The sequence below is a fragment of the Euprymna scolopes genome, chromosome 33 (genome assembly GCF_053919585.1).
Source record: "Euprymna scolopes isolate OS-2025 chromosome 33, ASM5391958v1, whole genome shotgun sequence".
NCBI lineage: Eukaryota > Metazoa > Mollusca > Cephalopoda > Sepiida > Sepiolidae > Euprymna > Euprymna scolopes.
In genome coordinates this window covers 1,415,816-1,430,857 of record NC_136514.1, presented here as the reverse complement: position 1 = coordinate 1,430,857, position 15,042 = coordinate 1,415,816, and the positions used below count along the sequence as shown (strand labels likewise).

The 15,042-nt window shown below is 34.5% G+C and overlaps 1 protein-coding gene across 2 annotated transcripts in view; it reads right to left on the bottom strand.

Moving 5' to 3' along the window:
• LOC145258086 (sodium- and chloride-dependent glycine transporter 1-like) overlaps positions 1 to 15,042 on the bottom strand; it is a 227,906-nt gene that overhangs the window by 62,757 nt on the left and 150,107 nt on the right. For both annotated transcript variants that reach the window (XM_080115813.1, XM_080115812.1), the window contains 2 exons: positions 6,967 to 7,261; positions 1,656 to 1,788 (listed from right to left, as the gene is read on the bottom strand). In XM_080115813.1, coding sequence (XP_079971939.1) covers positions 1,656 to 1,788; positions 6,967 to 7,261 — 428 coding nt within the window. The remainder of the gene's footprint in view (positions 1 to 1,655; positions 1,789 to 6,966; positions 7,262 to 15,042) is intronic.

The following is a 15,042-nucleotide window of genomic DNA, read 5'->3' as shown; positions in this document are numbered from 1 at the left end:
AGAAAAAATTAATGGAACGTTATAAGATTATTTTACCAAAATGGGCATCAAGAGAGTTCCTTACTCTCCCTATAGTCTAGACCTTCCTGCCTGTGACTGTAGGCTATTCCCTAAGATCAAGGGAAACGTTAGAAGCCATCATTAGTAGATAATTGAGGAGATGAAAAAAGCTGTGACGAGGCTCATTGACATGCTCACAAAGAGGACTTCCATGAAGTCTTCCAGAAGTTGTCGGAACAGTACAAGGGCATTGCAGCCGGAGGAGATTACTTCGAAGAGGACTAGAGTTTCATGTGTGTACTATCAATAAAAGTGTCCATATGAAAAAAGTCAGACATCTCGTATGCGTGTATTGTGTACGAGAGTTTACCTTCTAGGTGGCATATGTTTAATTGAGATAGAAGAATTTCAGCGTGTCGTATTCCAGTGGTTTGGGATGATGGGCTTCATAAATTAAGGATTGGTATAAAGAAAAGGTGAAATTTAACTAAAGAAATATATATATTTCCACAGAAATATATATATATATATATACATATATATATATATATATATATATATATATACATATATATATATACATATATATATATATATATATATATATATATATATATATATATATATACAAACTACCATTAGCGTATAAAGCGTCGCTCTTTGTGTAAACAAATCGAGCGGAGGCATTCAGACATCGTTGAATTCATTACCCACTCAGCAGCAGCCGTATAGCGTAATGGTGAGAAGCCTTGACTGTAATTTCGAGTCTGGCTTGAGGCAGTTGCCTATCTAGCCGTACTGATGAGCTGTGAAACAGAGAAACAGTACTGTATGTGGATGACTATATATATATATATATATATACATACACACACACACACACACACACACACACACACACATATATATATATATATATATATATATATATATATATATATATATATATATATATATATATATATACTTCCTACCTATACTTTGTAAGGTTCTTGTAAGTAAATCGCCGGTAGAGTCACTAAGCGGAAGGCATTACTCACTCACTAAAGAGCTCATATTTACTAAATAGATGTTTGTTGACATTTAGATTATATATACACCGGACAAGTGTTGCATGATAGTGCAGGCGAGATTGTTATCATACACACAGTCGAATTTCATAACGGGATTTCAAATAAAGTCTCAATGAATTGTCAATATAAGAAAAGTTTTGTGTTTATTAAGCGATAAATAAACAAAAGGAAGCCATCTTTACAACTCATAATGGAAATTGTTCATATTGTGTGTGTGTGTGTGTGTGTGTGTGTGTGTGTGTGTGCGTTAGTGTGTATGCTGTGTGTTAGTGTGTATGTTAATGTGAGCGTATGTGTTAGTGTATTGTATGTTAGTTAGTGTGTTGGTGTGTGTGTGTAAACGTGCGTGTGTTTGTGTGTGTTAGTGTGTGTGTGTTGTGTATGTGTGTTAATGTGTTTGTTAGTGCGTGTGTGTTAGTGTGTGTGTGTGTGTGTGTGTGTGAGAGTTAGTGTGTGTGTGTATTCATGTGTGTGTGTGTGTTAGTGTGTGAGTCTTGTAAGAAGCTACACAAAAACGCTTTTCATCATACGGAAGGAAAAGAAATTGTAATTTTCAAAATAAATGTTTTAAGAGAGATTTACTTTTCCGGAAGATTTGATGCCTTTGATGAGACAGAAGAACACAAGTAGCCATGAAACAACTAAACAAATCAGCAACGGGTAGCGAATGCCGCCGAGGTCGTCGATTCCATCTGTGACTTGCAACACATGGTGCCTTTATGAAATGATGAAAAAAAGTTAGTTAAAGAAACGTATAAAGAAAAGTTTGTTTTTTTTTTTTAATTTTTTTACTCCAAACAAGGCACAGTGCCACTTTGATGTTTGGGGTTATTATCTAGGACATAAGTTGCTGGGATACTATGTAGGGAGTTCAGTACAGTTAGGAGAGCAGGAACACGGAAGAGAGTTCCAAAGTCTAGCAGTTCTGAGGAAGAAGCTATTAGAGTAGAAGGCTTTCTTACATCTAGGGATCTCTACTGTGTAGGGGGTAGGACTTTGTTGCATATCAGGCTTGTCGGGGTATTTACGTCGAGGGGTTACAAGGACTTGTAGTTCGTCAGAGCATCCACCATTAAAATACTTGTAAAACAGGCAGAGGGATACAATATTTCATCTGTGGGGTAGAGGTTGAAGCTTAGATGACCATTCAGGACCTATCAAGTTTGCAACTCTCTTTTGAACCCTGTCAAGGAGTGAGACACATAGCAGATGCACCAGCTCAAATGTGACAACAGTACTCCATACATGGGCGAATTGTGACCATGATCCTGTACAGGATACTTTCAGGCATAAGTAATTTTCTAGCATGGTAGAGAGAGCCCACCTTCTTTGCAGCAGCTTTGGCAATGCTTTCAATGTATCTGTTCCAACTCATGTTCCCTGTGAACGTTAAGCCGATAAGTTTGAACGAAGTATTTTAACTAATTTAACTTTAGCCATAGCTATTGGTGGTTGAGAAGGTTTCTTGTAATTATTAAAGGAAACAAACTTAGTCTTGGCAGCGTTGAACGTTATCGACCATTTTTGCCCCATTCGACTACAGACTATTTTATTAGGGAGGTCATTTATGAATATCAGGAATAATAAAGGTTCAAGTATAAATGCCTGAGGTACACCCGCATTTATATCATATTGTTTGGACGTACGAGTATCGAGAACAACATTGATTCTTCTCTTATTTATGAAGGATTTAATTATGCTAACTATTTATTCACTAATACTATAGGATCTGATTTTCATGAGAAAACTATCGTGCCATACTCTGTCAAAAGCCTTAGACATATCTAGGGTTACTGCCCTCCTCTCCTCTGCCTTATCCAGTGCATGGTATATACGTTCCAAGATTACAGTTAGAATATCAGCAGTAGAACGGGCTCGTCTAAATCCATATTAATGGTCGCACAGAAATTTAGCAACTGTAAGATGGTGAACTAAAGCTTGATTAATTATGGACTCAAATATTTGGGTGAAAAGAGGGAGGGGGTTCATGAGACGATAATTTAATGGGTCAGTTCTTTTGCCAGAATTCTTGTAAACTGGCACCACAGAAGCAGTTTTCTAGCTGTCAGGAAAACAAGATTCGTTAAGGTATTTGTTATAAAGTTTGAAGAGAACTGGAGCAACCTCAGAGGAGCATTTTTTCAATAGTACAGCCGGGATGAGATCAGGTCAACATGCTTTTGAAGTGTCTAGGTTTTTTATGGTATCATGTATTTGAGAAGCGGTGATTTTCAGGTCATCTAGTATGGTTTCTGTCCGCAAAGGAAAATCAGGGTGGAAGTGGTTTGCTGGATCTAAGGTAGAGTTTCAGGCAAACTGACAGAAAAGCATGTTAGCTTTCTCGGTTGCCTTGCAAACAACCTCATTGATTATTGAATAGTGGGGAGGCTGTTGATTGGCCATTATTTACTACACTGTTGTAGATTTTCCAGAAATCACTGGTTCCTAATTTCTGCACTTCAATGGATTTCCTGGTGGTTTTGGTATATTTTCTCTTAACTGCCGCTAATTCTTTCTTACAATTACTTCTAGCTTCTATGACCTTTTGTCTGTTTGTACAGAATTTATGCCGCATAATGGTCCTGGATATGACCTTAAACTATATCCAATGGTGAGGCCCCAGTTTGCAGGCTTTATAAGTAGTACATTTCCCCATAATCTTCCACCACGCCAATTATCTCTATCCAAAAACCTTTTTCATCAAGTTAAACGCACCCAAAGACATTGCCATCCTATCCTCCTACCGCCCTCTTATAACCACACTCACTATATCATAACAGAAGAAACTTAGAAATATTGCCGCATAGTACCTAACATATACCGAGCTCTGAAAATCAATTTATAGCCTTGCAACTACCCCTCCCAAAATTATACGCGATTTTATAGTTACTATTTGCCGTATCGGTTGCACCTGTCAAAAATACCACTCCATAGATAATAGACACCTCACAAACCGTTAAAATAGAATTACCACGCAGCCACAGTATACCCCCAATTTAACCCTAAAACATATACCCCTTAAATTTAAAAATAAACTCATCACTGTTTAAGACCATATACACTTTTTACACCATACTATATATAACAAGCTTCTCCTTTATTTAGAATTCAATAAAGCTTCTCCCCCCCCCCCAACATTCTATAATTCCACTTAGTCTTTTTTGCTCCTAATGAACCCTACGCAAGACGCCGCATCTCCACCATGCTATCTAGCATCTTCTCTACTCTTCTGATGAGAAGCATTACGCTTCGAAATGCCTTGGCATAAAGAGTCCCTTTTATCCCCCAAATAATTGCTTGTATTCCATTACTCAATAAATGAACCAATCTATATCTACCAATATATAGTTTTGTGACTTCATTTCATACTCCTGTTGTTCTATTATATATATATATATATATATATATATATATATATATATATAGTAATTTATAAAATATATATGGCGATTAAGCTACACTGAATATTCTGCGTTTCATCCACTATAGGATTCGTCAGGCTTATGCGCGAATTTTGTGGTTGCTTCTTATTTTTATATATGTTGAGGATTTCTAGTTAGCCAATCAGCTTTCTAGTATCCACTGCGCCCCTTCCTATCAGCCAATGGGCATGCATTTTATCGAACAAAGGATCTGTTTTAGAACTAGGTTAGTGGTTTAAGGTAGATCTTTTCCCTCATATATATATATATATATATATATATATATATATATATATATATATATATATATATATATATATATATAGAGAGAGAGAGAGAGAGAGAGAGATTAGTTTATTTATAGAAACATTATTGGCAATATATGTGCATACATGTTATTACAAAGAACACTAGTTGGAGATCCTGCGCTGTCAGGCCAGCTGTGCAAGAATGGGAAATATTGTAAAAATTCTTCTTTTCATCTATAAGAGAAGAAAGTTCGTCAAGCGAAAATATCAGCTGACATGATATTGTAAAAAAAAAACAAAAAAACAGACGGAATTTGATGAACGACATTGGCATTATTTTATTATTATTTATTTATTTATTTATTTATTTATTTATTGCGAATTAGTTCATCGGGCAAATCATTCTTCGTAATATATAATATTCAATAGAGGATTGATTCTATAATAATACATACGCAATTTGCTGTAGCTTTGTATTATCACGATACGTCTCCTCTTAAAAGAATCGATCGCATTCTTTTAAATCCCCCATATATATATATATATATATATATATATATATATATATATATATATATATATATATATATTGGATTTTCCTTTTAATTGAGCACTCTGCTGGAATTCTTTTTCCAAAAAAACAAAACTAATCATATATATATATATATATATATATTAGCAAGCCCCCCCCCCATTGTCAGGTCGTAAAATTCGCTTAAATATGATAATTGGATTAATGCAGATTTCGTGTTTTTTATTATATTATATTGTACCCAATATATAGCAATTATTTAAAAAGTTATAAAAAAATAAATAAATAACACGTGCGCCACCACTGAGAACCGAAACCAAAAACGTTTAGCTTACCATTTACGTTTTCCTTTAACGTTAATTCCTGAGATGTGAAGACATGTTTGCTGCAAAGCTAACATTTAAAACAGGAAATAATAGCTATTTCGTCACGCATGCATATTCGTAATTCCGCCGTTCGACCTTCACCTGGCTAATTCCATTTTTTGACTTTTCACACTTTTGCGCCGATTTTCCCTGGCTAAAACCCAAATATAAAGTTTTGCATGGGTTCGAATACCCTATATATTAAATGTCATGTCTGACCAAAAACTGACAGAAGTGTTTGGTAGACAAAGTCGTTTAAACCAATATATATGCGCATACATATATATATATATATAGAAAGAGGTTTGTGTTTACCATAACATTTTTACGCAAATATTACACAACATGTAGAATATCTGTATAAATATAATTACACGTAATAGTTAATTAAAGATGATCATCCCAGAAGAAAATCGAAAATACTAATAAGGAATTAATTAAAATGAATGTTTAAAAGAGTATGCAAATTAGCTAGATCTTTTGCAGATGAATGCCGTTTCACAACTCATATATAACGAAGTTGCATTTTCTTCTTTTTTTCTGTTGTTCTTGAAAGTGTAGTATCTGTTCTGCAGATGCTGCACTTAAGATAATTTGTACCAGTCAATGGAGGGGAAACCCTCTATACTGGGACAATTATTATTTTTGGTCCAAACCAGAGTGCCCCTTTTGCCTCTTTTTCGGGGAGCTGGTTTAACCCCACTTTAAAAACGACCTTGTGTCACATTTTGCTTTGGTGTGAAAGCAAATAAATACTAATAGGAAAGAGAATTTTTAATATTAATATCAATATACAAAAAAAAGGATAGATATGTGTGTATGTGTGCATGTTTGTATGTGTGTATGTGTGTATGTGTGTATGTGTGCATGTGTGTATGTGTGTATGTGTGCATGTGTACATGTGTGCATGTGTGTATGTGTGCATATGTGTATGTGTGAATGTGTGCATTTGTGTATGTGTGCATGTGCGCACGTGTGTATGTGTGCATGTGTGCATGTGTGTATGTGTGCATGTGTGTATGTGTGCATGTGTGTATGTGTGAATATGTGCATGTGTGCATGTGTGCATGTGTGCATGTGTGTATGTGTGCATGTGTGCATGTGTGTATGTGTATGTGTGAATGTGTGCATGTGTGTATGTGTGCATGTGTGCATGTGTGTATGTGTGTATGTGTGAATGTGTGCATGTGTGTATGTGTGCATGTGTGTATGTGTGCATGTGTGCATGTGTGTATGTGTGCATGTGTGAATGTGTGCATGTGTGCATGTGTGTATGTGTGTATGTGTGCATGTGTGAATGAAGAAATTAGGTAACAAAAAACTTACTTCCAAAATTCTTCCGATGCTGAAATTGTATGTCGACTCAATGATGATCGATTTGAATCGATGAGTTGTGTTAAATTTTCGATCTGTGTCTCATTATCGAACTGAGAAAAGAAGCGACTTCGATTTGAGTTCGGTATAGTCTCGTAACATTGCCAGGTGTTCCAACGATTGTTGCAGTGTCTCCAAGGCAAAACCGGAAACATGGAATTATAGAGATAATAAAGCGCCCAGGATAAAATCACCGTGTAATAGATGGAGATGATGCTGCTTAGCACAACCATGCCATAACCAATGCCTGTTAGAATATAAAAAGAAAACAGATATTTGGGTACAATATAATAATCAATAGAATTTTAGTTCTGTATTCATCTATATATTAATACCGTAGTACCTTTACTGTACGTGTATGTGTCACAGTTTCCAGGTTATAAATTATTTGATCGGGAGATCCTATTTATTAAAAAGGGGGATAGAATGTGATAACATACTACGGACATTAAATTATTATATAGACACGCTAATTTAATGTCTGTAGTATGTTATTCTCTTGTATCCTCCTTTTTAATAAATAGGATCTCCCGATCACCGAAGACGCAATGTAAAATAAAATTATTAATAAAAAATAAATGGTGTCACTTTTGGGCCGTACGTGAAACTGGAATATACCTTCTTGACCTTCTGGCTAGGATCCAAGGGTAATATATGTTCTGTCTAAAGATGGTATGATGATATCGTGGCTGTTCTCTTTGCGCCGGGCGTCCATACAATGAAAATATTGGAGATAAATCATAATAACCAGATATATTCTGATTACTTAGATAAATACTTTTACAGTTTTAACAAAAGGGCTACAATAATATCACGGGGGTCTTTATTCACACTGAACGCCCACAGAATGCCCAGCAGCGATATCATTATTATTTTTTTTATTGGTTTTATTTTGCGAATTAGTCCACTGAGCCTATCCTTTGCAAATTTCACACAAAGCTAATTTATATGTCTGGCAGTGTTCTTAGATATGTTTTGTACAGAAATTCATCCGATAAGGATCGAAAATCGAAAACTCCGATCTTAAAAATAGTCTTTCTTCTCTTATAGATAAAATAGAAGAATTTGTACAGGGGAATATTTTACGTAACACCAGCCAATTGTTTTGTTTCCATTGGCTGGAATAACGTAAAATATTCCCCTGTAAAAATTATTTTTCATTTTTTTATCTATAAGAGAAAACAGACTATGTTTAAGATTGTCAAGCGCAAATGTCAGCTGACGTGATATTGTAAACAAACACAGACGGAATTTGATGAACGACATTATCATTATTATTTATTATTTATTTATTTATTATTTTTAATTATTTGTATTTTTTGTATTTTTTTTTTTTTTTTTGCGAATTAGTCCACCAGGCAAATTATTCATTGTAAAATATAATATTCAATAGAGGATTGATTCTATAATAATACATATGCAATCTGAATGAATTAAAATGTCATGTTTAAGCGTATTGTACGACCGGGCAACGGCGTTGTTAAATAGTTTACAAAAAGGAAGTCATACATGTTTAACTTGTTATTTTTCTAAACTAAATTAAATTCGTTTTAGGCGGGCTTTAAAACCCCACAAGGAACACGGTTTTTAAGTTCTCTAAGTTTTGCAATTTTTCTGACCTGTCTCCTTTATCCCCATCATTTAGCTTCGAAATACCATGGACTAAAAAGGTGCCCCCCTTATTTCTCTAACACTTGATTTGATAATGAAATATATATATATATATATATATATATATATATATATATATATATATGTGTGTGTTATCCACATACAGTAATGTTGCGTTGTATCACAACTCATCAGTGCGACTAGACATACACCTTTCCCCAGCCGTGGATCGAACCTACAATAGTCGCGTTGACAGCTCTAACCATCGGACCACGAATCAGTGCTGCAAATATTTATCCTTAGGTGTGTATTAAATCCACACCCACTCGTCACAGACAGTGCTCAAACCACCATTTGTTTACAAACAAATAAATAGTGGGCTTCGATTAATATATATATATATATATATATATATATATATATATATATATATATATATATATATATATATATATATATACAGTAGCGTCCAAAAGTTAAGGAACGATCGATCTTTTTTTTTTAATGGCTTCTAACTTTATCTATGAAAAAGAAAAAAAAATTTTGGTGAATTTTCCAATGTTTAATAATGGTAGTTAAAGAAACAAATTTTTTAAATTTTTGATTTTAATACATATTAGTTTTTTTTTTTTTTTACATATAAATAAATTTAATTAAATTACAGGCGTCCAAAAGTTAAGGAACGAGGGAAATTCATTATGAAAAAATAAAGAATCCTTTCAGTATTTAGTGAAAAGCCCCTTGTTTTCAATCACACTATGGCATTTTTTGCTGCAAGACAGAACCAATCGTTCACATGTTATAGGTGAAATATTATTCCAGGATGTTTTTATACATACCAATAAATCATCAAGATTTTTTTTTGGGGGGGAGGGGTGTTTCTGTGATCTTATCACCAATAATTTTCCAAACATTTTCAATTGGATTCAGGTCTGGGCTCTGAGCTGGCCAATCCATAACGCAAATATTGGATCTATTTAGCTCTTCTAAAACTATTTTTGCTTTATGGCACGGTGCGTTGTCTTGCATAAAGATATCAGAATTAGAAAGATTAGGTTCATTTTACTGATGAATCTAAATTTAATCTTTTCGGATCAGACAAAAGATCACATGTCAGAAGAAAAAATGGAGAAAGACTGTCCCCTAAGTGCGTTAAAAGTACAGTAAAATTTGGAGGCGGCAGTATAATGGTATGGGGCATGATATCTTCAAAAGGAATTGTCCCCCTTATGAGAATTCATGGAAAAGTTAATGCCCGAATGTACAGAGAATTGATTAGAGAATATGTGGTACCTAATCTACTGAAAGGATTCTTTATTTTTTCATAATGAATTTCCCTCGTTCCTTAACTTTTGGACGCCTGTAATTTAATTAAATTTATTTATATGTAAAAAAAACTAATATATATTAAAATCAAAAATTAAAATTTTTTTTTTCTTTAACTACCATTATTAAACATTGGAAAATTCACCAAAAATCTTCTTTTTTTTTCTTTTTCATAGATAAAGTTAGAAGCCATTTAAAAAAAATGATCGATCGTCCCTTAACTTTTGGACGCCACTGTATATATATATATATATATATATATATATATATATATATATATATATATATATATATATATATATATATATATATATATGTATATATAGTGCAGTATAATAATTTTCCAAGTTCCAAATACCAAGTTTTCTCAATTGGTCATTTATTACTTTTTCGAAAGGTATCGATACAATATTGTTTCGTATTGCGACTAACAAGTCTGTAAAATTATGTCTTTGCTGCATATTTAGTCACGTACTCATCCGATATCTACCTTAAAAATTTATTTAAAAAAAAAACACCATTTTGGACAACTTAGATGATTCATGAAACCGACACACTCTGCCGTTCCTTTTCAGTTACGATTATTATTAGTCGCAATATTAAACAATATTGTAATGGACATATTTTGAAAAGTGATGAATGATCAACTGAGAAAACTTGATATTTGGAACTTAGAGAATTATCATATTACACTACATATACTGTGGAACCCAATAAAAAGACACTTATTGAGTTTGAACTTTCTTCTAAAGTTACAAAATCTATATAAAAAATTCATTATAAAAAATATTTATAAGATATCCATTACGATTGATACATACCAACCGAGTACGTTTCAAGTAAATGATATATATATATATATATATATATATATATATATATATATATATATATATATATATATATATATATATATATATATATATATATATATATATTAGCTGGATGCCGGGCGTACAATACGCTTAAATATGATATTTTAATTCATGCAGATTACGTATGTATTATTATAGAATCCATCCTCTACTGAATATTATATATTACGAGGAATAATTTGCTCGATTTACTAATTCGCAAAAAGAAAAAAAATTAAAAATTAAAAAAATAACGATAATGTCGTTAATCAAGTTCTGTCTGTGTTTGTTTTAATGATGGGACGATTCCAATATTTTTTCATGATTCCGATGTAATTATCTATTCCGTACTAAATTCCTGATTCCGATACAATTAACAATCCCGTTTTTTTTTTTATATAAATCTCTAAATATTTAGCTATAGAATTTTTATTTCTGATTACCGTTAAAAAATACGCGTTAAATGTGCAGATCTTTTCTTAAACGTAAAAAAGCAAACATTGGTGTTGGATCGTCCATAGATTTTAGATTCACTTTTTGCTTAAACTCAATAAATCTTTATTATTCTTACATGACTACCAAAAGATTTTGTGTTAAACAACAAATAAATAAGAAATTAAAATGATCGCTTTTGGCATCGGAAAATAGGCACGAATTTTTCCGATTCTGATATCCCTAAAACTTTCGATTTTCCCGATTCCCGATTCCGATTAACCGTCCCAAAACTAAATTTACAAGTAAGAAATGAACGTTAAAACACAGTCGAGACTAAACTTCGCTACATTTACGATTCCGATATCAAAAACTACAGATCTCTGCAGAATATATGAATAAGTTTTATTTAATATTAAGAGAATAGATTGGAAAAATCTCTATGGATTATCTGTTTCACATGTTTAAAAACTAAAAAAAAAAGAAAAAATCTTCAAATTTTTTTTTATAAAAATTCACCCCCCCCTTTTTTTAGATCGTTAAAGGAAAATTGTATTGAATGTGCATTAATTTGTATATCAATGAATCAGCAGCTCTAAAGAGACATTATAAAGAAATGGCAGAAACACTAGAGGATGACCTCCAATCTGTAGTGGAATGGGGATAAAAATGGATGGTCACGTTCAATGCCGCCAACACTAAACTAGTTTCATTCAATATCTACAAGAAACCTTCTCTACCACCTATAGCAATGGCCAACGACTCTTTATCTTTATAGCCTTTCAAGCTCCTTGGCCTAACGTTCACAGGAAATATGAGTTGGAGCAATTACATCGAGGGCATTGCCAGGGCCGCTGCGAGGAAGGTGGGCTCTCTGTACCGTGCTAGAAAACTACTAACACCCGAAAGTATCCTGTACCTCTATAAGGCAACCATTCGCCCATGTATGGAGTATTGCTGTCATATTTGGGCTGGTGCATCGGCTACTAGTCTCTCGCTCCTAGACAAGGTTCAAAAGAGAGTCGCAAACCTGATAGACCCTGAACTGGCATCTAAGCTTCAGCCTCTGTCCCATCGACGAAACGTTGCATCCCTCTGCCTGTTCTACAAGTATTTTAATGGCGAATGCTCTGAAGAACTGCAAGCACTTGTGCCCCCACGACGTGAACACCCTCGACAGACCCGACAAGCTGCAAAATCCCACCCCCACACTGTAGAGATCCCTAGATGTAAAAGATCTTTCTACTCCGATAGTTTCTTCCCCAGAACCGCTAGACTTTGGAATTTCATTCCAGGTCCCTGCTTCCCCAACTCTACTGACGTGCAGAAGTTCAAGTGCAACGTGAACCAACATCTTGCTGCCCAAATCCCTACATAGTACCCCAGTAGTTGTTGCCCCTGATAGTATCCCCTACACCAAAGTGGGAATGTGCCTTGTATGGGGTGAAAATGTAATAAAAAAAAAAAGAAAGAAACGTGGTTGACACGAAAGAGTCGAGACGTGGTTGATACGAAAGAGGAGACGTGGTTGGCACGAAAAGACGAGCCGTGGTTGGCATGAAAGAGACGAGATGTAGTTGATATGAAAGAGATGAGGTGTGGTTGGCACGAAAAGATGAGACGTGGTTGGCACGAAAGAGACAAGGCATAGTTGGCACAAAAAGACGAGACGTGATTTGCATGAAAGCGACAAGACGTAGTTGGCACGAAAAAGACGAGGCGTGGTTGTCACAAAAAGATGAGGCATGGTTGGCACGAAAGAGACGAGACGTGATTTGCATGAAAGAGGCGAAGCGTGGTTGGCACGAAAGAGACGAGACGTGATACGCACGAAAGAGGCGAAGCGTGGTTGGCACGAAAGATACGAAGCGTGGTTGGCACGAAAGAGACGAGGCGTGGTTGGCACGAAAAGACGAGACGTGGTTGGCATGAAAGAGACGAGACGTAGTTGGCATTAAAGAGAAGACGTGGTTGGCCTGAAATGATGAGGCGTGGTTGGCACGAAAGAGACGAGACAGGATTTGCATGAAAGAGACGAGACATGGTACGCCCAAAAGAGACGAGCTGTGGTTGGCACGAAAGAGACGAGGTGTGGTTAGCACGAAAAGACGAGACGTGGTTGGCACGAAAGAGACAAGACGTGGTTCGCACGAAAAGATATGGCATGGTTGGCACGAAAGAGACGAGACGTAGTTGGCATGAAAGATAAGACGTGGTTGGCCTGAAACGACGAGGCGTGATTGGCACGAAAGAGACGAGACGTGGTTGGCACGAAAATGTCTCTTTCGTACCAACCACGTCTAGCAACATCTCATTTCTTTCGTTTTAATCACATCTCTTATAATGTCTCTTTGGAACCGCTAATTCTTTGATATACAATGTAATACACGTCTAACTACAAAAATATACAGTTAAAGATAAATAATTCAACATTGTTTGCAGCATTATCAAGAAAAAGAATTACAAAAAAAGTCTCATTTAAAATCATTTAAAAACGGATTAATTTTTAATTTAAAATCAAAGTCACGTGTGAATTAGTAATTCAATATATTTTCAACAAATATAAAACTTCATTGTATTTTCTCGCCCAAAATATTTCCTTTTAAATGCTAGTATCCAAATCTATATTTTTTAATTTTTTAAGTATACGAGTCATTTTTTGTTGGTTTTATGAATCTCTCATTAATTTCTTTAAGAATTGAAACAAAAAATAACCATCCTTCGTAATAGTCAAAACTGTATGTCCGTGACGTAGGACTTCACCTGTGATTCACCTGTAACCTCCGACCTTCTTCAGGTGTATGTTGTCGAACTCCTGCATATTTCTATCGAACTCAAGAATTCAGACATATCATAGCAGCTCTAGAGAGACGTTATAAAGAGACGTGGTTAGTACAAAAGAGACGAGACGTAGTTGGCACGAAAGAGACGAGGCGTAGTTGGCACGAAAGAAGACATGGTTTGCTCAAAAAGACAAGACGTGATCTACACGAAAGAGACGAAACGTGGTTGACACGAAATAGAAGACTTGGTTCGCACGAAAGTCTCCTCTTTTTTGTATCAACCACGTCTTCTATTTCGTTCTAACATCTCGCCTCTTTCCTGTCAACCACGTCTTTTGTGATGTCTCTCTAGAGCCACTAATTAATTGATATACAATTTAATACACGTCTAACTACAAAAATATACAGTTATAAAATAAATAATTCAATATTGTTTGCTGCATTATCAAGAAAAAGAATTACAAAAAAAAATCTCATTTCAAAATCATTTTAAAAACGGGTTCATTTTTTAACTTAAAATTAAATTCACGTGTGAATTATTAATTCAATGCACTTTCAACTAATATAAAACTTAACTATATTTTCCCGCCCAAAAATACTTCCTTTTAATTGCAAGGATCCAAATGTTTAAAATGTGATATTATTGGTTTGTCACAGTAAATGTTTAAAATATTATATTTGTCACTTTGTCAAAGTTAAGTTTGGCATAGCATTATCGGAAAAGAGTTTGGTCTGTCATACATTCATTTCAGAGAACATTTTCTTCGCGAAATGAGGAAATTATTGTTTTTATTAATAGCAAATTCGCCCTCCACTTTTAAAGATAATCGGGGCGTCTTTACATTGGTCTGCTTGTGTCACGCTTAATCTTGCGTTATGAAGTGTTTTGTGACCCTAATTTTTTTTAAGTGCTCATAATTCCTAGTTGGCATCTTTTCCTTCACCCAAGTACTCTCAAAACGTCGCAAAAAATATTTTTCATGATATGAAGAAATTACTTTTTCAAAAAGTGGATGATCACT